The sequence below is a fragment of the Zootoca vivipara genome, chromosome 17 (assembly GCF_963506605.1).
Source record: "Zootoca vivipara chromosome 17, rZooViv1.1, whole genome shotgun sequence".
NCBI lineage: Eukaryota > Metazoa > Chordata > Lepidosauria > Squamata > Lacertidae > Zootoca > Zootoca vivipara.
This window is the reverse complement of record NC_083292.1, coordinates 30,167,079-30,193,766: the sequence shown is the minus strand read 5'-3', so window position 1 is coordinate 30,193,766 and position 26,688 is coordinate 30,167,079. Positions and strand designations below refer to the sequence as shown.

Genomic DNA, 26,688 nt, shown 5'->3' with positions numbered 1-26,688 from the left:
CAGACTGTGCCAGAGAATAGATTCAGTGGCTTCCAGTTGTTTATAGCTCTCAGGAAAAGCAGCCTCATTATTCCCCATTAATGCTCCAAGGCATGGAACCACAACTGCCCCATCTGCTATCCGGACATGGACACAAACACACACACCATGGCATCTGGGACACAAGACAAGTGCTTTTCCATGCTGCACAGAACAGGAGCAACAAGGTGCTCTGCTAGAAGGTGCCTGCACAGTAATTAGTACCAACAAGACACAAGGAAATGAGACAGGCTGTGTACCACTGAGGTTTTCAATTGGTAGCACTGCTTTTTGCTACCAGAACAGGGCAGCATCTAAGAATCTAAGCCAGAGCATCCTGTGTTCAAATCTATACTCTGACATAAATAGATTAGGCAACTTGGGTAGCTGCTAGCTCTCTGTCCCACCAATGAGATGAGAAACAGGTTTCATCAGGTGTGTGATGCTTTTTTAAAAAGATATTCACACACAACCCACTACAGCAACACACATACACATATTATTAAAAGTTATATCAAATATGCATTCACTAACTACAGCAGATAAAATAAAAAAATTCCTTCAGTAGCACCTTAAAGACCAACTAAGTTTTTATTTTGGTATGAGCTTTCGTGTGCATGCACACTTCTTCAGATACAGTGAAATGGAAGTTTCCAGGCACTTATGTAGAGAAGGGGTGGGGAGGGGTGGGGATGGGGAGGGGGGATCACTCAGAAGGGTGGTGGAAATGGGTGATTGACTGACTGATAGCTGTTGATGACCGCAAACGACTGCAAATGGTTTTGCATGAAAAAGCAAGGGTTGAGATGGCTGAAGATCGCTTATCATGTATAATGAGATAAGAACCCGATATCTCTGTTCAAACCAGGTCCCTCCATGGTTTTGAGCTTGGTGATAAGTTGCAATTCAGCAACTTCTCTTTCCAGTTTATTTCTGAAATTCTTTTGTAGTAAGACAGCTACTTTGAGATCTTGTATAGAATGTCCTGGGAGATTGAAGTGTTCTCCTACTGGTTTTTCTGTCTTCTGGTTCCTGATGTCAGATTTATGTCCATTTATCCTTTGGCGTAGGGTTTGGCCTGTTTGTCCAATATAGAGAGCTGAAGGGCACTGTTGGCATTTGATGGCATACACAATGTTAGAGGATGAGCAATTAAATAGTCCTGAGATGGTATGTTGGATGTTGTTGGGGCCAGTAATGGTGTTGTCTGGGTGTATGTGGCAGCAAAGTTGGCATCTGGGTTTATTGCAGGCTCTGGTACCAGTGTCCATGTTAAGTCTGGTGGTTGTATTATTGTGGGTGAGGAGTTGTTTAAGATTGGGTGGCTGTCTGTAGGCAATGAAAGGTCTTCCTCCCAGAGCTTGAGAAAGGGAGCGGTCATTGTCCAGGAGAGGCTGTAGATCTCTGATGATGCGTTGTACTGTTTTAGCTTGGGAGCTGTATGTGATGACTAGTGGTGTTCTGTTATTTTCTTTTTTGGGTCTGTCTTGCAGCAGGTTCTCTCTAGGTATCTGTCTGGCTCTGTTGATCTGTTGTTTAACTTCATCAGGTGGATATTTTAGTTCTAAAAAGGTTTGCTGTAGATCTCTTAGGTGAGATTCTCTGTCTGTAGAGTTGGAACAGATGCGGTTGTAACGTAAGGCCTGGCTGTATACGATGGATTGTTTGGTATGTTTGGGATGGTAGCTAGAAGCATGTAGATATGTTTGTCGGTCAGTTGGTTTTCTGTATAAGGTGGTGTCTATACGTCCATCCTGTATTTTTATAGTAGTGTCCAAAAAATGTATTTCTTGCATAGATTGGTTCATTGTTAGGTTGATGGTGGGGTGAAAGTCATTGAATGTCTGGTGGAAGGTTTCCAGGGTCTGTTGTCCATGTGTCCAGATAATAAAAATATCGTCAATGTATCGCAGGTACAGGAGAGGTTTGAGTGGGTAGGAGTTAAGGAAACGTTGTTCTAAATCTGCCATGAAGATGTTGGCATACTGTGGGGCCATGCGGGTGCCCATGGCTGTGCCGCTGATCTGGAGGAACAGGTCATCACCAAATTTGAAGTGGTTGTGGGTAAGGACAAAGTGGCAGAGTTTGGTAGCAAAGTCCGCTGTGGTTTTATCTGAAATGGTGTTCCTTATGGCTTGTAAACCATCATTGTGTGGGATGTTGGTATATAGAGATTCCACATCCATAGTGGCTAGTATAGTATTGTTAGGAAGATTGTTCAAATATTGTATTTTCCTCAGAAAATCTGTGGTGTCACGTACGTAGCTGGGAGCACTGATAGCATATGGTTTCAGAACAGAGTCCATATAGCCGGAAACACCCACTGTAATGGTGCCAATACCTGAGATGATGGGGCGTCCTGGGTTTCCTGGTTTGTGTATTTTGGGTAGAAGATAGAAAGTTCCTGGCCGAGGTTCCGCTGGTGTGTTTGTGAGGATCTGTTCTTGGATGTGTAGGGGTAGCTCCTTAATAATCTTGTTCAGTTCTTTTTTGTATGCTTGTGTGGGGTCTGAGTCCAATTTCATGTAAAAGGCAGTATTGGAAAGTTGTCTGTGGGCCTCTTGGATGTAATCAGTTTTGTTCATGATGACGACAGCTCCACCCTTGTCTGCCTCTTTAATTATAATGTCTGGGTTGTTCCTGAGATTTTCTATGGCTCTCCTTTCAGCATGGTTTAGATTTTGTTGTAAGCGATGGTGTTTTCTGGTCACATCCGTTTGGATTCTGTGGCGGAAGCATTCGATGTACAGATCTAGTGTGGTATTGCGTCCATCAGGAGGGGTCCATGTGGAGTCCCTTTTTGTGTAACTTCTTTTCGGTGGTAGTTGGTGGTCAATGTTCTGTTCATTGATGCGTTTGGAGGGTGATGGTTGTTCCCCAGTAAGTTGAGAGGTGTTGTGTTGTGGGGATGTAGTTTGTTCTACTTTGTCTTGTTCTTGTGTGTGATGAAAATACTCCTTCAGGCGTAAACGGCGGAAAAATGCTTCCAGGTCCCCGCAGAACTGAATCATGTGTTGGGATTTGGCAGGGCAGAATGATAGTCCCCGTGAAAGGACGGATTCCTCAGCAGATAAGACCTCTCATCTACACTTTCCACAACCCCCAAAGCCATCTGTGCTATTCAGTCACATTTCGGCAATAATCTCCAGCCTTCCGCCAGGACGCCTTTAACTGGCCAAAAGATTTGCAGTATCTCAAAGTCTGACACTAGTACTCTACTTAAAGATAAGAGCCACTTATGAGCCAGAGTGAGCATGCTCTGGGGCAACTTGTTTACAAGGCAAAGGGGTGCCACTTGGGAGGGATCTGGGTAGGTGATGTGAAATGAGCCATCTTATATGAAATACCCGTATTTTCACCACCACGTGATGGTCATCACAGAATATGACACTGCTGCAGAGCTCTCCTGGCTAGCGTGAGCCTGTGACCTTCAAGTCCCTGCTAACAGCAGCAGCAAAAGTTGTTGAGAAGCAAAACATGTCGCTGAAGATAATGTGGTCGGGAGTAAAGAATGCTAGCCAAGCAATAGAGAGAACTCAAGAGGCTTCAGAATTAACCCACTCATGATTCCTCCACTAAAAATAAAATAAAAGCTAATGCCATTCAACTCTCTTTTAAGGAGGACATCCCTCCCGCTTGTGGTTATGGAGAAAACTTCTGGAGTGTGCAGGCTGAGTCTCAGAAACATCCTCAGCCCCACATGAATATTTCAAATTCTTAAGTGCCAGCAACAATTTCTTTTAGCTGCCCAGGCAACCATGAGCCTGGAAAGCTTCCAACCCTGGTCTCTGCCTTCAGTAGTCTGCACAGCTCATTGCTTCCCCTCTCTCACAGCTACCGTTTCCACTCCACCCTATGTGCCATCAACTGCCCTTTCCATCCCAAATAGTCACACACGTCCTTCCTTCTAGGATCAGCCATATTGTCCTCTTCAACTCCATTTCAAACTGCTCCCTGGATGGCTGCCAGAAGGGGGGAAATGCCCACCCCCACCCCCAAACCTTATATGGGTGATGAGCATGGGCAGATCAAACTTCAGTTTAACTCTCATGCAAACACACCACTCCTATGCCCTCAAGGGTATACAGATGGCCTCCTTCCTTCTCGGTCAAGCATGACAGCAAGTCACAGCAGCTGATGTGAAGCATTCGTGAGAAAGAACAGCTCTATTCCACCCGTTTCCAAGAAATTCTTACCTTTTCTGCACCAGGCAATCTGGAAACACACACCTCTGCACAGAGCAGCAGAAGATTCTGGGACATGCTCTATGACATTCCACTCCATTCATGTGGGGCCTCCTTGCACAATCTTTGACTGAACACCCAACTCACTCCTTCCTATACAGCCCACATTTGCACGCAACACTAGACCAAGGTTTAGGGCTATGTAGACGAGACTCAACTAACACAAGCAATGCATAGACCCAGAGCACTCCTCACCTCCTCTCAGGTGGCTGGAAGACTTCTGCTGAGTTTCCTTTCAGTTTTTAAAGAACCTCAAGCTTGGCCTTATCTTTGTACCAGGAATTTAAAACCAAAACCAGCTTCATAACCCATGGTTTGAAGTTGGCTTGTTATAGAAAAAAAGCATACTGCTGTTTGCTTTAAAGCAGGGGTCAGCAACCTAGGGTCCATGGGCTGGAAACAGCCCATGGAGGTTGTTTGACTGGCCCATGAGCTGCCTCCGAAATCAGGTGCCCGCTTGCGCTGTGCTGAACTGGCATAGCGTGGTGCGGGGACTTGCTTCCGCGGAGCTGAAAATTGTGACTTCGCATGCACAGATGCCGAAAATCATGTCTACACAGACGCAGATGCCGAAAAGTGCATCTGAGCACGCGCAGACGCCAAAAATTGCAGGCGGGTGCGATCCGACTAAGGAGGGATTTCCGCCGGACCGATCCAGCCCAGGCAAGATAAACCTTACTGACCCCTGCTTTAAACCTTGGAACCAAACATGACACCGATAGTTTTTACATGACACCAATAAAAGAAAAACATGCTTTGCTTGAGCTCATCCATGTAGTGCCACCAAGTCATGGTTACATGAGAATGCAGCCACTGCTGCTGGACTCCTGCAATGGTGGACAAGCTGTCTTTCAAAGAAGTTGACCATCTATTCCTGATTTTCTCACTGGGGATGCATAGTATCACGCAGAAGACTACTGATGGCTACTAGCCATGATGACTATGCTCTGCTTCCATGGTCGGAGGCAGTTGCTGGATCCTGCTTGCAGGTTTCCCATAGGCATCTGGTTGGCCACTGTGGGAACAGGATGCTGGACCAGATGGGCCACTGGCCATATTTGAGCAGGCTCTTCTTACGTTCGTATGAATACTGCCACTTTCAACCACATTTAACATGGGGATGGCAAACAGCAGTACGCAGCTACTGTATAACACATCCAAGATCAGTATCAAAATATGACCTGGAACATAGGAAAGTACCTTACAGAGAGTTCATTGGTCCATCTAGCTCAGCACTGCCTAGTTTACACTGATTGGCAGTGACTCTCCAGGGTTCAAGGCAAGAACCATTTCCCAGTCTTACCAAAGATGCTGGAGATTGGACCTGGGATCTTTTGCATGTGACAAACACACAGTGTTCGAAATTCCCATTGTTCTAGGTGCATTTTGTGACAGGGAATTTCATTAGTGCAAGCAGTTTTTGAGCTCTGGGCGCAGTACTGTGCCTAAGATTTCAGATTAAAACTGCAGAGTGGAAGGGAAAAAGTGTTCCTAGACATTCCGTTGTAGTGCCCATAACCTAGGTCTAAGGTGCCATTTAGCTCTTAGCTTTCATATCTCAGTTTCTAACACTGCAAACATGTTCCATCACTGAGCCAATGGGATATGTTGTTCTCTATAGCAAATGATAAAGGAATGTAAATGAGTACCTGAGAAGTATTTCTAAACTTTCTGAGCAGATAGTATGCAGCTTCTGGTGCCTTGTGACACTTCGAAGCATTTTTCTTTAAATGAAGAAAATCATACACCAGACAGGAAGTCATGAAGAGTTCCTGAATCAAAGGCTTAAACGCTAAAACGAAAGTAACAACCAGGTAGCCAGACATAAAAAGGTAATTTGCTTATGATACACAGGCCAATGAGTCGTGCTGTATTTGAGGCACTCGCTACTCACCTACAAGACAGGGATCCCACTAATATTTAAGAGCATCTGAATTTACAATTCAGATTTCTAACATAAGCAAATTGTTCAAGCCCTCTGAACAAATTCTCTTCTTAAAGATGTACACTAAAATGTGGAAGAATTTGAGCTCTTAAATATTTTTTAAAAAACAAAAACCTTGTCATAGAATCAGAAATCCCAAGTGCCAAAACATCCACAAACAAAAGAGTGTGGTGCAACCAATGAGTTGGACCAAGAAAGCTGCCTTATACAGTCATACCTCGGTTTGTGACCGCTTCCGTTTGCGACCAATCGGTTTGCGACTGCCGCAGACCCGGAAGTGTTTACATCTGGGTTTCACGGCGCGCGCGCAGAAGAGCCCCTTGGTTTACAACGAACTTGGGGAGCGACCGGCTCCCTGGAACGAATTGGGGTCGCAACCCAAGGTATGACTGTACAGAGTCAAGCCAGTGGTCTGTCTAGCTCAATATTGTCTACACTAACTGGCAGCAGCTCTCCAGGTTTTCAGGCAGCGAGTGTTTCCCAGCAGTATCTATAGACTGCTCCTGGGGACCTTCTGCGTGGAAACATACACTCAAGTCACATACTCTCAGCTCAGTTCTCCTCTCTAAACAGGGAATTCTGGCATAGTAACGTTGAAGACAAACAACCCAGTTTTGTCAATTAAAAAGTGCTCCTTTTAGAAATGTAGCAATTTGGGCTTCCTTTGCATTTGGTTCTATATTTGTGACCTTTTGGCATTCTGAGACAAATATGTGCTTGAAACCCTGAGGACTAGGAACACACTTTAAAAAAAAATCAAGCAAGCTGGGAGCTTTCTAACAAGACCTCCTGCCAGCTAACGGAGCCATTTCAGGAATCACCAGTGGTCCACAGATACCTCAGAACATTATTAATTTTTAAAAAAAATTAAACAAGAGTACTTCTGCTCCCCCCCCACTTGCCAAAGTTTTCTACTACGCCAAGGAGGAAATGGGCGATGAAATGTTTGAAGATTATTCAATGACACCAAAATAAACCCCAGGCACCTCTGCTTTACTGGCCGAGCTGTAGTGCACATGCCATCAATAAAAATAGCTGAGGTATAAAAGGAACCATTAATAGCAGGACTGCTCAGACACACACATTAGATGGCTCCAGGTTCTTGATTTAGAGATCTGTGTACAAGATTCCAGGGTTCATTCAAGTTTTTCACCCAACAAGTCTGTATTCTACAATTCTGCATAGGAGTACTGTCTCCTGAGACCCCCAGTTTCAACCGATTGTCAATTTTAACGCTTTTGCAAACAAACAAAAGCAGCAAGTTTGTAGTCCTCAACGTTGCAGAGATACCTGAAAACAAAGAGTGTCAACCCCAACCCCCCAAACCCCTGCAACGTTCAGAAGCAGTGTTTCTGTGCCCATTGCTACCTGTCCCCACCATTTATGACATGAAGCTGTGCCTCTACCCCTCCAAACACTACTATGGTCCCTGTCCACTTGTTTACACCCCTCTTTTGCCATGGAAATATTCACTAGTGTTTCAAAACTTGCAAGTCACACTCCAAATTCCAGGTTCTGAATAAAGCACTGAAAAATTGGCATGTTTTCATGAACGGGAAAAGAAAGAAAACAAAGCCAAGTTGGATACATGTTCACTACTCCTCACAGGGCTGCATAACTGGCCTTAAACAAATTACTTTCCCAGCAGAAAACCTGCCTCCAAGTGCAAACAGCCCTGCCTAATAGCATGGTTTAGCTACAGATCCAAAGAAATAAACACAAGAGGGGGAGAAAAACTCTGTTTTTACTGGGTTTTCAAGTAAAAGCTTCAAATATCACTTATGGGAAGGTAAGGAGTTCCAACCAAACAACAGGAGTTAACATGATTTAAACAACAATTTAAAGAGAGAGAGGAAGAGAAACAGATTCACAGTCTCTCCATCAAGCCTGGGTACTCATCACCATCATCAACTGGGCTCTCCCCGCAATGAACAGAGGCTGGAGGCTCCCAAGGCACCTCCCAGCATTCCCCCAAAGGCTCTCAAGAGTAGTTATGAGAGTGACAAGCGCAGCTTAAGATGCCACACATACACACACACCCCACCCAGAACACCGGGATTGTGGTTGGCTGCTCAGCTCCCTCCCCCTCCTGCCCGGTACTCACTAGCCCATTAATTCTCTTCCATATCGCAGCCGTCATGGGGAGCTGTTAGACAGGCTAGCTGGCACTTCTCATGGGCCAGCAATTCCTGTTTGTCCTACTCCTTGCAAGGGAACCGAAAGGTTACTTCCCTGTGTATGGCACTAGCCCCGCCTCTTCCTCCCTCCCAGACTAGCAGGAGGGAGGAGGGAGGGAGGTGCAGGGTGGATGGAGAGGGGAAAGATTTGTTGGCATTTTAGAGAACGCTTCCTGCTGTTTGGCAGCACACATCTAACTCAGATGTGCTGTGAGATATCTGGGGAACATACAAAGAGCTACACACAGGAAAACCTGAAACCCCTTAACAGTTATCTCCCTTCTGCACTCCAACCCCACCCCCCACAAACACACGGGAGGGGGGAGGGGGAAACTGGCTTGCTTCCAGAAACTTAACATACCTTGACACAAATACTTCAGCGAAACGAAGACGCAGCTGGGAAATATCACGAGAAGGGGAGAGTTGATATTGCAGCGGTAAAACAGGATGCAGGAGAAGTTTAGCAGGGCCAAGAGTGCCACAGAAAAAAACAATTGTGCGAAGGAGGGGGAGTAGTAGCAGAGTATTGTTTCAAAGGGGAGAAAAACAAGCAGGTGGGGGGAGGAATCAAAGGCTGTGGAAAGGTTCACTGGGATAAAATCCATTGCACTGATGGATTGCTTTTGTGGAGAGAAGAACAGGGAAAGTGCAAACTGGTTGTTCTTACATGATCTCCAAGCAGCTTTTCCTGTCATTGACTATATGTTATCCTTCTGAGTCAACTTAGTGGGATGGTTACTGGAGGCACTGTTCTATAGTGCTTCCGATTCTATATCCAGGGTTGGTTTAAGGTAATACCACTGAGTGATTGTCCTCCCCCCCCCCAGTTGTGCTATATGGTGTCCCTAATCTACATGAAGCCTTTGGGAGTGGTCATCAGGAAATCTGGGGTGAGTTGTGAACACCTGGCTGATAACACTCACCTCTGCATCTCTGCATCAGTAGAAGCCATGCAAGCTCTGAATCAGAATGGAGGGCCACTTTTCAGGGGTGTTGTAAGAATTACATTACTGTATATATGTGGAGCCATAATTTTTTTAAAAAGCACATTATAAACAAACTAAGATATTCTCCTCTTCAACTCCGCATGCGTGAATAGCCCACCAAGAGTAATATGTTGCTCCCCACATTGTCCTTGACTGTAACAATCAACCCCACTTTGAGGTGGGTAGCCAGATAGCAGCAGCAGGATTATTACAACAGCCGGTTTAAAAACCAAATGTGGCTCAAGTTAAAAAGATGCAATTAAAAAAAGAGGGGGGAAATAGCTCATACAGTAAAGGTCTTCTCAAGTGAGGGCAGCCTACCTCCCTTGCTAATTGCATTCCAGCAAGGTGAAAAAAATACACTTGTTTCAGTGCTGCATAAACTAGCATTGTTTCTATCTTGAATTGCAATTCTAATTATTGTTTCAGGTTTTACTTGTAACCCAAATGAGGGGGGGTGAGGGAGGAGGTACCAAGACTGAAATCTAGATAGAAATGTAGATAAAGGCTAAAGCCACTCACCTGTGGTAAGTAAAAAATTGCCACTAGGTGAACAGGGAGGAAAGTTTCAAATCAGGTGAGAATCAATGTCCCCCACTTTTCCTGCATAGCTTACCTACCCATGCAGACCCATTATTTCTTTTCCTATTATGAATTTATTGAGAAGACTGTACTCGTCATGCACTGAAACTGGAGTTTCCCCCTGGTCTGTTTTACTAAGCCATCTTTGTCTTGAGGTAGCCTTCTTCTCATAGAATCGTAGACTTCTAGGGACCCCGAGGGTCATCTAGCAGAAGAAGAAGAAGAAGAAAATGAAGAAGAAGGAGTGTCGAAGGAGGAGGAGGAGTCTCAAAGCGGCTAACAATCTCCTTTCCCTTCCTTCTCCACAACAAACACTCTGTGAGTTGAGTGAGGCCAAGAAACTTCAGAGAAGTGTGACTAGCCCAAGGTCACCCAGCAGCTGCATGTGGAGGAGCGGGGGTGCAAACCCGGTTCACCAGATTACGAGTTTACCACTCTTAACCACTACACCACACTGGCTCTCCCCCTCCTGCAATGTAGGAATCTTTCTGCCCAACACTGAGCTTGAACCCACAACCCTGAGATTTAGAGTCTCATGCTCTACCAACTGAGCTAAAATCTAGCTTTCATTATAGGAAAGTATATAAAAAGACATGATAAAATAAATAAATAAAAATGGCCAGTGTCATTTATATCCTCTCCTCAAGATTCAAAATAAATTTAAAGCAAATGACAATGTCTACAATTCCTGAGAAATTAGAAAATATTCTGGCCGCCTTCTCTAGCATTTCCATACAGTTAAAATGGAGTCTGGTATGTAACAAAAGGCTCTCAGTTTCCTAAAGGATTCTTTTCCTGTTTTTAATCTGTCCCATAATCTTTTACAGTAAGTCATCTGTATATTACTACCCACAGCCGTGGGGCACCTCCATTACAGGTACCTTACACCCACTTCCTAGCCTCTTTATATGGAGTGCCGTGATGTGAATGATATTTAAGGGAGGAGTAGAGAAAAAGAAACAACTAACATAGGGCAACAGACTCTGCCAGGTCTCCCCTCTACCCCTGCACCGCCATGCTACTTTTGCTGGGTTGAAGAGAGCTGGTTAAAGAGCTGTATAATCCAAGCCTAGAAACCAGAGAAAAGAGCATTCTTTACAGATCAGCTTAAACAGCTGGCAGCAGGGGGAGGGGTTGGGACCAGAAGAAAAGATTGCAGGGGAGCGGGGTGGGTTTGCATGGCTCCAATTTAATTCCACTAAAGTTCCGGATGGTGGGAAAGAGCTCTCTGCATCCACAGAGGCTGTGTCAGTGACTTGCTACAGACACAAATCAAACTTATTTATTCATCTGATATTTTTATACACTGCCCCTTTCAGCAAATCTTCCAGGGCGGCATGCAAAAGCAAGTCAAAAATACTAAATGAAAATATATAATAAACTGTACTGTGTCTAACTAACAACCTAAAAAGTCTATGAAATTTATCTTTTTTAAAATCTGTGCCCGATACCAAAAGACAATAATGCTCATGCCAGGAATGCCTCTTCAGGGAGGGAATTCCGTAAGCCACGCCCCATTTATTTTAACAACAACAACAACAACAATTCTTATTATTCATTTCCATACCTCTTTATATTTTTAGGAAAAAATCTGAAACTGGTTTACAACACATTAAAACATCAAATAAAACAATCCAAAATAAAACATTACTGAAGAAAGTCAAACATAAACTTATACGTTCAAAGCAACATAACCAACAGGAAACAAAATAAAACATTATAGAGAGGTCAACGCAGCAAATAAAATAAAATTTCAAAAGGAAACATTACTAAAGGAAGACAAATATAAAATGAACTTTTAAAACAGCATAATTAATAAGAGAATAAAATATTATTATAAACATAGAACACAGACTTTATTCCACTTTTCACCACATCAGGGTCTTAAAGCAGCTTCTGGGCCCCCATCCCTGAGAAGCCAACCTTGCCTACAGTTTGCAGACAGAACAGGAGGACTTCTGCAAGACATATGGGGTAAGGAGGTGAGAGGCATGGGTGTGTTCATAAACCTCAATATCTGCACACTTTCAAAGGAAACAGAAAGCTGGGCAACCAAGTCTCCTGGACTGTAATGCAGCAACTGGAAGAAGATGAAGCAAGACAGTTTGACACTGCTTCCTTGGTCCAGATACACTGAACAAAATGTGGGGAGAGGCTGGAAAAGTATTTTTCCAACCTATCAAAATCAAGTCACTTCAGGATCTTGTGCATCCAAGCATCCAGGATGGTTATCGGAAGGGAGCTTGAGGGAGGGGTCCTGCCTCTGCTTGTACATTTTGTTTTGGAGGGTATTGTGTTTTGATGCACCTAAGTTTCTGCAAGTATTCCATGAGGTCCCCCTCTCCCTCCAGCTGGCAACCAACCATGCTTGTTTAAATACAGGGCCTTTAAGAACACCTGGAAGTGGATCCAAATACGGAAGCCTTTGGCAAAGGTCCTGGTGGGTGGGTGCAGACACTTAGGTCTGTTGCTGGCCAGTCTTCAAAGCCTGTACAATGTAATGTGACACTGAACTCTGTGCCCTCTGCCTGTCATCTTGTTTTGTATAAAGGGCTCAGCTGCACTTCCACTCCATTTCTGTCCTTCCCCTACCCCAACCAAGGAGAGAAAAAGGTGTCCAAATCAAGCAGGGAGAACATGCTGCTATGGTTCTCTTTGAAACAAAAATAAAACCCAAAACTATTTAGAAGCACTGGCCACATTGCCCCTCTTTCAGGAACCCTGAGTGAAAAGTTTCAACTCCCAGCTAGACAGCTGCTAACTAGGCGGGGGGGGGGGGGGGTCACTACTTTTGAAGAAATAGAGATGTGGGTGGGGTGGCGGTGCAGAAAGAGACCAAATAAGTAATTGGTGAAGGGGAAATTTCAAGTTGCCCATCCAAGCAAGCAAACAAAGCGTAGGCTAAGGAAATATCTTCAAAACTGAGCCATGTCGTGTTAATCTCTGCTGATGGATCTAGATGGCTCAGGGCAAACAGGTAGCACTACCGGTAATAACAAGGATTTTAAAAAATCAAGACCAAAGCAAGACAAAAGTACCCAATGGCTGGACTGACAGACAAGTTTTGAGATGTGTTCTTTCTTTATCAAGGGAAATTCTGCCACTGCTTCTAACATTTCCTAAAGAGCTAACTCACTCTATTCAAGGTGCAAGCAGCAGACAGAGCACTAGATTCGGGTTCAGATCCATAGTCAGCCATAAAGCTCACTGGGTGACTTTGGGCCAGTCACTATCTCTCAATCCAGCCTACCTCAGAGGGCAAGAGCAGCATGCCACCCAGAGATCCTTCAAAAGAAAGTCAAAACAAAAATGTTAATATATAATAAATGGAAGTAGTGTTCAGCTTCAAAGGAGTTGAAGCTTCTGAGAAGCCCTACCATCTGCCCAGGGATTTTTTAAAAAACGAAGGTGTTTGTGCAGTTCTCTGGAAGCAGCAGCTGCAACTGGCAGCCCTGGTTTTGTACAGTCACGTTGCAGAATGCAAGAAGGGAGGGAGGGGGTTGAAAGTCTGGTTACATCTACATTCTGTCCCCATTTTTAAGAGCACAGAGGGTTGGTTATTACTACCGGTAGGGCTATCAGTCAATTAAGTTTATTCTTTGTATTTTAAATTGTGAGAGAGCCCTGACAATTAATTAATTGGTAATTAGTTAACCAACCGATACTAATATGAGCAATCCTTTAATATGAGCAATCCTCTGCATTTGAGGAATAAGTAGTTCCGAGGGAAACTGTATACCTTCTTGAGGCAGCCAACTCCAACCTGGTATCCTACATATGTTTAGGACAAATTCCCCAACCACTGGCCAAACTACATGTAAATGATCAGTGGAGTGGAGGGTACCAGGTTGAAGCAGGCTGTTTCAAGTTGATGCACTCATACGTCACTGTAGAGAAGGCAACAGAGAATATAAAATGAAGAATCCTTCTAAGATGGTCTGTGTTATCTGCAGGTTTTCAAAGTACAGGTATTTAAAAAATATGAAAACCAGTTAACTAGGGCTCCTTTTTAGTCAGCCATAAAAGATAACACGGCACGGTTGTGCACATATTGAACATGCATATCTGTACACATATCTGTACTACCAAGTCAGAGGTGGGCAACCTTTCAGTCCCAGTATATAGAGGGTGCCTGAACACCAACTCTGCATAGGTCTTGCCAAGACCAAGTACCTGGGACAGGACCCCCACCAGTCTTACTAGCACCGGCTAGCGCCTGTCAGAAAAGCATCAAGCAATAGGACAACCTGTTTCCCCCCTCTCTCTCGAAGGCAACAATCCACTGCGCACAAAATTTCTCAGGGGCTGCATGTTGCCTAAGGCAAGCCAAAAATGAGCATCCCCCCCCCACGCACACACACTTCTCTTTTTTTCTGCCACTCCCTTTCTCTCCCTCTTCCTCCCTGTCCACTGTGGTGCTAGGAAAGAAACAGATTGCTCTTGCCAGAGGTCTGGCCTGATCACTTGCATAGAACTTATGAAATTAATTTGAGAACCACGTATAGTAAGCATTGAGGGCTGCAAGTTTCCCAAGGACAAGAGGCCACCTACCCCTTCAGTAAGCTGCAGTCCTTCCTGAAGAAGTCCAGCATGATGTAGCTGGAAAGTACTTCAAATTTTAAAGTTAATAAGTTTACTGTTCTAGCCCAAGGGCATGACAAACTTGTACTAACTAGGCAATATAATTAAAATAACACAGAGCATACATCCATAATATAAAAAACCATTAAAAAAACTTTGCCAAGTTCCTGAGCATTACTAAAGTTTGCTTTTTGCATCTTTCTTAGCTCCAATTCTAACTTTATTTTGCCTTTTTAAAATCCAATTTGCTAACATCCATGATGTAAGAGAGAAGTTACCAAAGATACAAACAAACTTAAATCTAGCTTGATTTCAGATTAAATCTCTGAATCATCACAACAATTTATAGCTATTTTATCTAACTCCTTTTTTATTTTTTGTAGCCTGTGTATAGAGGGCCACTTGGTGTGTTATGAACCTATTGTTGTTCTTGTTTAGTTGTTTAGTCGTATCCGACTCTTTGTGACCCCATGGACCAGAGCACGCCAGGCACTCCTGTCTTCCACTGCCTCCCGCAGTTTGGTCAGACGCATGTTAGTAGCTTCAAGAACACTGTCCAAGAACAGTGTCTCTCAAAAGAAACTGAAGCATTTCTGCTGGGGTGTGCCTGCTTGCCCTATGAACAAGTTTCAGAAAGCAATCTCTTGGATCTCTATACAAGGGGCAGGCTAACTGATAATGAGTGAGGTTGACTACTAACACACAGTCTGTTTGCGTATGGGGCCTTGTTTTATCAGCCATCCAAGACTGTAGAGGGCATGATTTGGAAATGTAGCTCAAGTTTGAAAGCACAAGTAGATAAATAGGGACCGCTCCGGCGGGAAGGTAAACGGCGTTTCCGTGCGCTGCTCCGGTTCGCCAGAAGCAGCTTTGTCATGCTGGCCACATGACCCGGAAGCTGTGTGCGGACAAACAGCAGCTCCCTCGGCCTATAGAGTGAGATGTGCGCCGCAACCCCAGAGTCGGACACAACTTGACCTGATGGTCAGGGGCCCCTTTACCTTTTAAAGGAATTTCTTAAGGAAGTGGTGAGAGTTTGATCAGATAACTAGTCTCTAAAATGGGATATACTGCTGGCACCTGTGATTGTCCAGACTAACCCAGTGCTTTACCAGCTGCACTGGCTCCCGGTGGAGTACCCGGTCAGATTTTAGGTGCTGGTTTTGACCTTTAAAGGCCTACGCGGCCTAGGAACCTCGTACTTACGGGACCACCTCTCCTGGTATGCCCCACAGAGGACCCTAAGGTCCACGAATAATAACAGCTTAAGGGTCCCAGGCCCTAAAGAAGCCAGATTATCCTCCACAAGGGCCAGGGCCTTTTCAGTGATGGCACTGACCTGGTGAATGCTCTGTCCCATGAGACTAGGGCCCTGCGGAACTTGATCTCCTTCTGCAGGGCCTGTAAGACAGAGTTATTCCGCCTGGCCTTCAATTTAGCCTGATCCTCCATTCCTTTTTCCCTTCCCCCCTTTTTTTAATGAAGAAACCCTTCTGGGTCCCCACATTAAAATTATTCCCTGGTCTCCTTGCTGGCCTTAGCAGGACTAACTTGGCCAGTTAGCCCTGGCGATGCTACATTGATGTTTGTATTTTATGCTGTTTTTAAGCTGTTTTCAAGTCATTTTTAATCAATGTTTTATATTTGTTGTTATCCGCCCTGAGCCCGGTTTCTAAACCAGGAAGGGTGGGGTATAAATATTATTATTATTATTATTATTATTAACCACCAAATATGTTGGAGAAACATTTAACCCAATTAAAGGCAGGAATTGAGTCTTCCTGTGATTATTTTGTTTCATTTAAACCCCTGGCCACCAGTTCCCAGAATGTTGTCTTCCCTCCATTTCATTACTGCTAGTCCCAATGCCTGTCACTGGTTTTTTGTATATTCAGCTTTCCTGTTTTTGAGTAGACTTGTATTCACAGGACTCCTGTGAATAACATATAAATTATGTTGGAATATGAACCAACAATTTCAGGTCCTTATTTATTGTCCAAATAACAATGTGAGGTTAGGAATATATGTTCCAAGTCTAAGCCTAAAGAGCAGCAAGAGACCTTCTGCAATTGCTCCAATTCGGGCATTAAAAGCCCCACAAAAAATATAAATGCTGTATAACTTTATGAATGATCCGCTCCAGTAAAGATGCTAGAGCTGATCAAATCTTGGTGGTCAGTGACAAACTATTAGTAGAGGGAAGGTAGATGTTTATACAGAAAAAAATATTCCTAATTCAGTTTTAATTTCTACTGACAAAAGATAATTATTTTGAATTCCAAAATCTGTTATCAAAACTTCCCCTGCCAAATCAAGTGATATACCAGTAAATAAAAGTAGCCAAGCCCCACTTCCTCAACCCTTTTAAAATTTCTTAAGCACTGGCTGGTTAAAAGAGTTATAACCCTGTAAAGGGGTGGGGGGTATGTTTGTGTGACCAAGCCCCTTGCAAACATATTATATATCACGTTGCTGGAGCATATGAATAAAATCCTTATCCGCCTTCTTATCATTCCAACCCCACAGGTTCCAGGAAAGAATGTTAAGACCTTTCTGGATGTTTTCTAGTCAGTTATGGTATCTTAGAGGAAAGCTGAAGGTATCATAATTTGCTTTTCTATAATTAACATTAGGCCTGGGCTTATCTTAGATTGCCAGCAGGGACGCGGGTGGCACTGTGGTCTAAACCACTAAGCCTAGGGCTTGACAATCAGAAGGTCGGCAGTTTGAATCCCCGCGACGGGGTGAGCTCCCGTTGCTCGGTCCCAGCTCCTGCCAACCTAGCAGTTCGAAAGCACGTCAAACTGCAAGTAAATAAATAGGTACCGCTCCGGCAAGAAGGTAAACGGCGTTTCCGTACGCTGCTCTGGTGCGCCAGAAGCAGCTTAGTCATGCTGGCCATATGACCCGGAAGCTGTCTGCGGACAAACACCAGCTCTCTCAGTCTATAGAGCAAGATGAGCGCTGCAACCCCAGTGTTCGTCCGCGACTGGACCCTAACGGTCAGGGGTACCTTTACCTTTACCTGGGCTTATCTTGGATTGCTAGCAGGATAGGAGTTGGGGGCTTCAAACCTTGGCATATTTCTTCCAATACTGTATAACGAATCTTTCTTTCTTGTCTACTGGAGCTTATCTGGATATTATTAGGATAGGTGACAAAGGCAGAGGTCTTATGGCTTGAGAACTTCTTGCTCCTTCTTCTCAAATTGCCTTTTCCAGACTGCAATTCCCTTTCTCTAGTACAGGCACGTCCAACAGGTAGATCATGATCTACTGGTAGATCACTGGACATCTGTGGTAGATCACTGGCAGATTGCTGGCTCCCCAGCTCAACAACTTTGGCTCCCCTAAAAAAGCCCTGACCCCCTCCCAAATGGGAATTCCCTCCTCCCTGGAAAAAAGCTCAACAACTACGTATGACCTGAACCCCCCAAAACTGACCTTCCTCCTCCCGAAAAACAACAACAGGGCTTTCCCACCCCTGCTCTAGTAAAAAGAGGGGATTGATATCTAACATGCCATTGGGTGGGCGTATTTGGACAACCTTTTAATTAAAATTAAAGTTCTCTGTCAGCAAACATATGAATTAAAGACCAAAATTTATCCCATACATCAGAATCCTGAAAGTTTAGTTCGATACTGCCTCTTTACGCAGGTATTTACAACATAAACAATTTCCTAAATCCAGGGAAGCCCCTATAATGCCTTGAATTCCTGCTTGCAGTTCAGATTCTGTTTTCATTATTCCACTGGATTTCTTCATTGGCCAGTTATGAATGACCACCTACAGACCTCTTTTTAGAAGAATCATCACTGAAATTTGAACTTTCTCCCTCATTCACCACCTTTCGAAGTGGGTTTATTAATCCATCATTTGCTTTTTCTTCCCGTATGCGTTGTAGAGCAGGAAACTTGGGAGTGCTGACCTAAAGCATCTGGAGTGCCATCAAAAGATGACAGATTGGGGCTTAAACAAGTTAGATCAGGTGATGGGCTGAGATCATTTCCTTGGATGGTAGCAAGTGGATTATCAGCATACTAATCCACTATCAGGAGCATAGCTGTCAAGTTTTCCCTTTTCTCGCGAGGAAGCCTATTCAGCATAAGGGAATTTCCCTTAAAAAAGGGAGAACTTGACAGCTATGATCAGGAGGCTTGAATCTGAAAGGGTTGAGAATGGAAAACAACTCCCACAAATCCATTTCTTAAGCATTCATTTTGGTCTAAAAGCAGGTTTCTAAGTTCAAATCTTGATAGATGTAATTTAACTGTTTGGTTACTGAATCTGATAGGGTCTTAGCAAATGCAGACCTATTCCCATATTGATGTACCTTCAAACCACCACTAACTTCAGTTTCTTTGCTGGCAGGTCTTATCTGCAGGGCTACAGTCAGAATTCCTGTCTTCACTAACACAGCCAGTGCACCAATTATGGCATTCAAACCCAAATTTTCCTTTTCCAATGTGTCGATTCTGCTAAAGATTCCCTCTGCTGTTTGTTTAGACAGGAGACATTGGTCGCGTAAAAGTTCCCACAGTGAAGGAGTTTCAGTCTCTGTTGTGGTAGAGTCTGTTATGCCAAGATTGTTATTATGCTTAGTTGAGCTTTCATTATATGGAGGAAGCTGAGGTTACCTTACAGCATACGTATATATCAGCTCCTAGTAAGTCCAGATCAGTTGACCAGTTAGCTAAGCTTTCATTAGAGGAGTATGTAACAAAACCTCTTACCTGGGATAAGGCTTCTCCAGTCCCATACTTGCACACTCGCAATGTAAAGTTCCAGGGCTCTCCATGTAAGATATATCAATTTAATCTTCCTGCAAGTGCTTTAAAGTTACATCTGCATCCCTTGCTGAGTCACAATAGTGCAGCATAGATTCCTGGACTAAATTAGGCAATGGGCACTTCTTGAGTTCTGAAGCACTACAGGTCTGTACATGTGTAATAACCATGTTAAAACTACAGTGGCACCTCAGGTTAAGAACTTAATTCGTTCTGGAGGTCTGTTCTTAACCTGAAACTGTTCTTAACCTGAGGTACCACTTTAGCTAATGGGGCCTCCCACGCCGACGCCGACGCGCAATTTGTGTTCTCATCCTGAAGCAAAGTTCTTAACCCAAGGTACTACTTCCACGTTAGTGGAGTCTGTAACCTGGAGCATCTGTAACTCGAGGTACCACTGTACAGAGTATCTTTTGGTCGAGATGGTATTTTAAGCGTTTATCAGTTTAAAACTGAGCCAAAAGAGCTGCTCTCCCACCTCCTATCCTCCAATTAAAATAAATGGCTTTTAAGTCCACATAGAAGTAAAAGTGCCAACCTAGAAGTAAAACTGCCAACCTAGCAGTTCGAAAGCATGTCAAAATGCAAGTAGATAAATAGGAACCGCTACAGCGGGAAGGTAAACGGCATTTCCGTGTGCTGCTCTGGTTCGCCAGAAGTGGCTTTGTCATGCTGGCCACATGACCTGGAAGCTATACGCTGGCTCCCTCGGCCAATAATGCGAGATGAGCGCGCAACCCCAGAGTCGGTCACGACTGGACCTAATGGTCAGGGGTCCCTTTACCTTTACCTTTAGAAGTAAAAGAGATATGCTCCTTGCCTGTATGTGGCAACCAACACCAACTGCTAGGCCCATTGACTTTAACACTTTGAAATTATTCAACATAAAGCAAATTAAAACTAGAAAAAGATCATGGAACTCAAGAATAAAGCAGCCTCAATCGTCGCCATCTTCACCTGGAAGTCCGGATATTTCAAATATCAGTGCCACCCAACCACTTTTGCAGCAGCAGCAGCAGCAAGCAGCAGCTCCCTTCCTTAAATTGCTCTTCTCAGGTCCCATATCCCACTCTAGTGGGGGGGGGGGGTAGGAAATGTGCACACTCAAGAGAAAAAAATTCACATGCTGCCCCTCTGAGGCTGCCTGCAAGAACACCGATGTGCATTATTTGGGGGAGTGGTTGATTAGTCTAGCAAGAAATTGGTCACCCACAGAAGGAAAGTACTCCTCTCCACTTCAGCTAGCATTCAGTTGAAACTAAATCCCAGGAATTGTGGGATCTCTCCCCTACTAGAGGTGCTAAACTAGCACAGCAAAGCTAGGAAGATTGTATTAGCACCAATTACCACTGTTGAGGGTATGCAGACCCACTGCGGCTCTTGCATTTCACGGTCTTTGTGGCCTTGCTGGTTACAATTTCCCCCCCTCTGTACATACAAGTTTTCCTCTCTCTCTTTCAACTAAGGATAACAGGTCATGCATCAGATCAGGGGTCAGCAAACGTTTTCAGCAGGGGGCTGGTCCACTGTCCCTCAGACCTTGTGGGGGACCAGACTATATTTTGGGGGGGGGGGGTGAACGAATTCCTATGCCCCACAAATAACAGAGAGATGCATTTTAAATAAAAGCACACATTCTACTCATGTAAAAACACACTGATTCCTGGACCATCCACAGGCTGGATTTAGAAGGCGATTGGGCCGAATCCGGTCCCCAGGCCTTAGTTTTCCTACCCATGCATCAGATGAAATGGGCTCCAGTCCATGAAAGTTTCTACTACAGTACATTTTTATGCTGCCAAAGGACTTGTGGTACGGTAGTTTCTATATGAACTCGAGCAATCATGTGCCCCTGTATTAGTCGTGGGGAAGCTGTAGCACACCAGATGTTGTTAGACTTCAACTCACATCAACCCATGACAGAATGGCTAATGGTCAGGGATAATGGAAGCAGAAGTGCACAATGTTGTAGAGGGCCACAGATCCCCTGTCCCTGCTCTATACTCAGGAATGCCCCAAACACACAGGCCTATCAATTTCCCATGCCATCAAGAGAAACCACACTGCAATATTTGACTCCACACACATACTTTAAAAAGTTTGAGAGAGGTCTATCATTCCTGCCATGGGACAAGAATTGTCCTTTTTTTATAGCTGCTGGATGAACATGTTTATAAGGGTTTGCTTTACTGCATTCCCCCCCCAATATATATAGTTTTATGATCAATAAGCTACAGTATTTGGTATTTTATATATTTGAAAGTCACTTTGATACTTTTTTGTAGAAAGCAGTGAATAAATAAATGTAATAAATAAAAAATACTGCTGCACTGGGGTGGGGGTGAGCAGCAACATATATTTTGGAGTGAGCCCTGTGTGTTTTATTTGCTTAAATTCACTTTAAACAAATCTGATAACTGCTTAGCCTATCCTTAAGATTCCTCCAAAATAACAACCAAAAAGAGCTGTTCACAGTTTCTTGAGAATGATTCATGTATGCTAATATCTGCAAACATAAGCAGTCGGCCCATCACGTGCATGCTTAAACCATGGGGAAGGAGCAGGGGAGACTGCAGCACACCTGGAGAGGAGCACTGTGGCAGGCTTCGTCTTTCTCCATTCAGAGTTGACTTTGAATGTGGCTTTTAAAAACCTACCAACACAAAATCAGGAGACTTCGAATGCTGTTACACCAACAGTCCTGTAACTTTGTCAACAAGGAGGACATAAGCCTACAGTGCTACTTAAAAAGGAGAGCAAGTCACCCCCCCCCCCCAAGCAGACAAACTTCCTTTTGCTTTCACCTTCTATCAACTGGTTACACAACAAGAGCCTTAACTGAGCAAGCACCAAACTGTATTCTATTTTGTGGTCACTTATAGCCTGCACTGTTCTCTGCCTGTGTTTAGAGCATGGGTGGGGAATCTCAGGCCTATGTAGGCCAAATGCAACCTCTCAAGCCTCTCTTTACCCAGTGATCAGAACTCTCCCCAGGCCATGTTCCCTCTTTCCCAGCCACACCCCCCCCACCCCTGCTTCACATCCCAATTCATAGAATCATGGAACTGCAGAGTTGGAAGGGACCGTCTAGTCCAGGGGTCCCCAAACTAAGGCCCGGGGGCCCGATGCGGCCCAATCGCCTTCTAAATCTGGCCCGCGGACGGTCCGGGAATCAGCATGTTTTTACATGAGTAGAATGTGTCCTTTTATTTAAAATGCATCTCTGGGTTATTTGTGGGGCCTGCCTGGTGTTTTTACATGAGTAGAATGTGTCCTTTTATTTAAAATACATCTCTGGGTTATTTGTGGGACATAGGAATTCGTTCATATTTTCCCCCAAAATATAGTCCGCCCCCCCCCAAGGTCTGAGGTACAGTGGACCGGCCCCCTGCTGAAAAAGTTTGCTGACCCCTGGTCTAGTCCAACCCCTTGCAATGCAAGAATATGCAGCTGTCCCATACCAGGATTGAATCTGCAACCCTGGTGTTATCAGCACCACGCTCTAACCCACTGAGCCAATAAGTGTGAAAAGGAACTCTGATTGTTCCTTTAAATTGCTTGCATGGATTGACAGACATGCTTTGGGGGGGGGGGGTAAAACTGTCCACTAAACAAAAGAAAGAATTGCCTTGGTTGCTCCAACAACTTTTGCCCCTGGCTCTACCTACCACTGGCTTCCTTGGCTCAGTAGACAAGTGACAGAACTATGGTGGGTGTGTAGAGGAGGGGAGAGAATGGCTGCATATGGAGATGGTACGTGTTCTAAAAAGTGGTTCAAGTACTGTACTTATTTTGAATGGAACTAGTGGTACACTTGCTGAGAAATGTTGGCCAGCACTGGTTTAAAAGGATTGTGTTTCTTTGTTTCATAGCTTGTACAGAAAAAAAACCACAAGTCTCTCTGGTACAGTACTATGAAATCAATGCTGTAAAGTAATTGACCATATATAACCAGCCTGTTGGCCAAGTCTTCCCTCCCACAACCTTTTGGACCAGTTAAATAGTAAACCTCCTGAAAAAATCTTTTGTAAATATCTGCTCAACTCCCTCTGAACCTACGGTTCTTTTGAGCATCTGTCTCCCCGCTGCCCCCCTTTCCGTTGTTGCTTAATCAGTTCCACTACAATGTCCCACTGTCCAGCACACAATGGAGTCAGCCCAACAGTAGCTAAAGAGTTTGCTGCTCTATTTGACGCAAGCTCTGGTTTCCAGTGGACTGTGAAGCTACTTTTTTTGGCGGGTGGTGGTGGGGGACACAGCCATGGCAATATAAGCTTCCAAAATGCTGAACAGGAAAAGCAGAAGAGCAAAGAGGGGAACTCTGCATGCTCAAGTTAATAGGAGTTTACTGAACGTGTAATGGTCAATGGGGTGGGGGAGAGACAGCTTATTTAAAATATTTCTGATTGACACCTGGAGGAAACCACTTTGGCTACCCTTGTCAGCAGTACTTATAATAATTAAGAAGGTTCTTTATACAAAGTCAGTCCAGAGGTCCTCTAGTCAAGCACTGCTTCTTCTGATTGACAGTGGCTTTCCAGTGTTTCAGGAACAGAAAGGCCTTTCCCAGCCTTACCATTTTTTAACTGGACTGAGCCTGTGATATAGGGTGGAAATCCCCACCCCAATAAAATGTTCCATTTCATAGTTCAGTAGCAGCAATGAATGGGTGTCAACTGCAAATATAGTATTAGGAAAGTCTGGCAGTTTCAAAACTGCAATTGTTTTTCAGTGGTTAACTCTCGGAAGTATGCAAGTCAGTATATTATGCATTATTTGGGTTGATAAAACGTATTTAGCACCTCTGTCTTTTTTTGTAAATTTAAATGTTAATGTTACAGAAATTCATGGCATTATCTTTATACTTTTAAAAGTATCCCAATAAAAATGATCACATAACATTACACTTCATTAAGAGTGTTTTTATTTCCACCCCTCCAATATTTCATGTCAAATGTGGTTTTTTTGTTTTGTTTTGTTTTGTTTTAAAAAAAACTTTATTTAATACCAATATAAAATACAAATCAACATAAATCAACATAAATAATAAATCAACATAAATCCACAAAATCAACACAACACAACGCAAATACAAAATTAAACAAATTTATAAAAAAGAAAAAGAAAACAGAAAACAGAAAAAAATCACAAACAAACATAAAACAAAATAAACTTCCCAGCATTCCATATCAGTTCCCTATTTACAAATAAATTCAACTATGCTTTCCTCTTATGAAACTAATTTCTTATCTCATGTCTCAATTTTCCTATATACATAATAAATCCAACAATCTTGTACGAACTTAATCGAAGCAGATCACCCATCTGGAATCTATACCTTCATTACGAAGATAATCTTTTACGTATTTCCATTCCTTTTCCCATTTTTGCTTAGGGACTTTTCTAACTATTGCTGTTAATCTCGCTATGGTATACTGGAATAAAAAACTGTCATGTATACTATATGATGTGCTGGCTGAGGCTGGTGGGAGCTGAAGGGCTGAGTCTTTAACCTCTCTAGTGAAAACATTTTCAGAACTAGAAAACAAGAACTGGTCTCCTGATTCAGTAGAAGGCAGTGTCATATGCTAATATCCCAAAGGCAGAATGGCACCTCCCCTCTGGGTCTTCACACCATTTCAAACAACACTGTACGTATTTTAAGTCCCTCCTGTTCATTAAGGCCAAAGACACTACTGTGGCAACAAGGCAGAGACGTAGCTTGTCAGATGGTTTAAAGCTACCAAGGAACAAGCTTCAATAGCAATTGCTTCTGCAGTTAAAGAAAGAAACTTGACAGGGAACAGGTTATTAGGACAGTCATAAACTGAAGCAACAGACCACAAGAGGTTTCCTTTCCTCAGCTTATTTGCTAAGGGAGGGCCAGCCCAGAGCCTAATCAATTAATATCCATCTCTCCATCTGACATGATCAGAGTAATTAAGGTAAAGATTCCCCCTTCCTGCCGCCACCTCCTGGGGAATTCATCACTGAAGTACTGCTAAGCAGAGCCTGTTAAAGGAAGCATTCATAATCAACATCTGATGGGCCATCTCATAGGGAGCTACTTACACTGTGTCAGAGCCTTAGCCCATCTAAGCTCAGTATTGTCTACACCAGAGGTCAGCAACTTTTTAAAGTCGTGGGCTGGTCCACCATCCCTCAGACCATGTGGTGGGCCGGACTATTTTTTTTGGGGGGGGGATGAATTCCTATGCCCCACAAATAACCCAGTGATGCATTTTAAATAAAAGGACACATTCTTCTCATGTAAAAACATGCTGATTCCCGGACTGTCCGCGGGCCGGATTGGGGAGGAGATTGGGCCGCATCCGGTCCCCAGGCCTTAGGTTGCCTACCCCTGGTCTACACTGACTAGTGGTGGTTCGCTAGGAATTCAGGTAGGGACTTCTCTTAGTCTCACATGGAGATGCCATCAGGCATTAATCAGGGGGTTTGTGCATGGAAAAAGGATGCTCTACCAGTGAGCTGCAGCCCTTCCCTAAAGGGAAGTTGGAACCAGAAAAAAATTGCCAAGCTTAACTGGATGAAGCTCAGGTGCTTGGTTTTTTTTTTTACCCTTTGCTGCTACTTGTGGAGGAAAGATTTCTTCTTTTTAAAAAAATTACATTGCCAGTAGCAGATAGCCATAGGTAGCCCTTCCAAACTTGCCATGTAACACACCATGAATTGTCTCTAGAGCCAACAGGCACCTCCAGATTGATGCAGAAGTACTTTTAAAAGCAACAGAGCTGCCCCTGGTTTGCACAGCCCTTCAGAATATTGCTAGCAAGCTAGCAGAATGCATGTAGTAGTTCTGGGGGTTGAAAGAAGCAGTTGGAGGAGGCTGAAGGCACAGAAGCTGTACTGGCTCCATTCCCAAAACCAGTTGACCTTCCTCCGACAAGGTGGCCAAGTCTTAGGGTAGGAACAAAAGCATTAACACAGGCAGAAAGCATAGCTAGAAGTGAGAGGCAAAACTGGAGAAAGAGAAGGTGCTAAAGGCAGGCAAGATCCAGAGGCCAGATGTGAAGCAGGATGCAGAATATAAAAAGCACATGGAAGTGCAAGGAGGCTGGAAGTGGATTCAGAAGGGAGAAAGGCAAAGGTTTTAAGAAAGAGAAGCCCTGTGGGTGTCTGTTGGCAACATCTTGGTTCGATTCTGCTGGATGCATTTGAGTTTAGTGTCTCTGCGTTTTCTACTAAGGTGCTCCATTGAGTTAGAAAGAACAACTTGTGGCTTCAACTGGAATAGAATGCTGCTGCCAACCCTCTTTTTAAAAAAATGCCAGGAGGCAGAAACAACTTCAGTCAAGATGTTGGCAACTGACCTAACTATACCTTCCAGGCCTGGTTCAAGGTACCATT

The 26,688-nt window shown here is 43.9% G+C and overlaps 1 protein-coding gene across 10 annotated transcripts in view; it reads right to left on the bottom strand.

Moving 5' to 3' along the window:
• Positions 1 to 26,688, bottom strand: part of MARK2 (microtubule affinity regulating kinase 2) — a 120,236-nt gene that overhangs the window by 74,591 nt on the left and 18,957 nt on the right. Inside the window, exon 1 of one of the 10 annotated variants that reach the window (XM_035098417.2) lies at positions 8,312 to 26,688. The exons of the other annotated variants lie outside the window; for them this stretch is intronic. Coding sequence (XP_034954308.1) covers positions 8,312 to 8,347 — 36 coding nt within the window. The 5' untranslated portion in view covers positions 8,348 to 26,688. The remainder of the gene's footprint in view (positions 1 to 8,311) is intronic. 10 annotated transcript variants of the gene reach the window in all.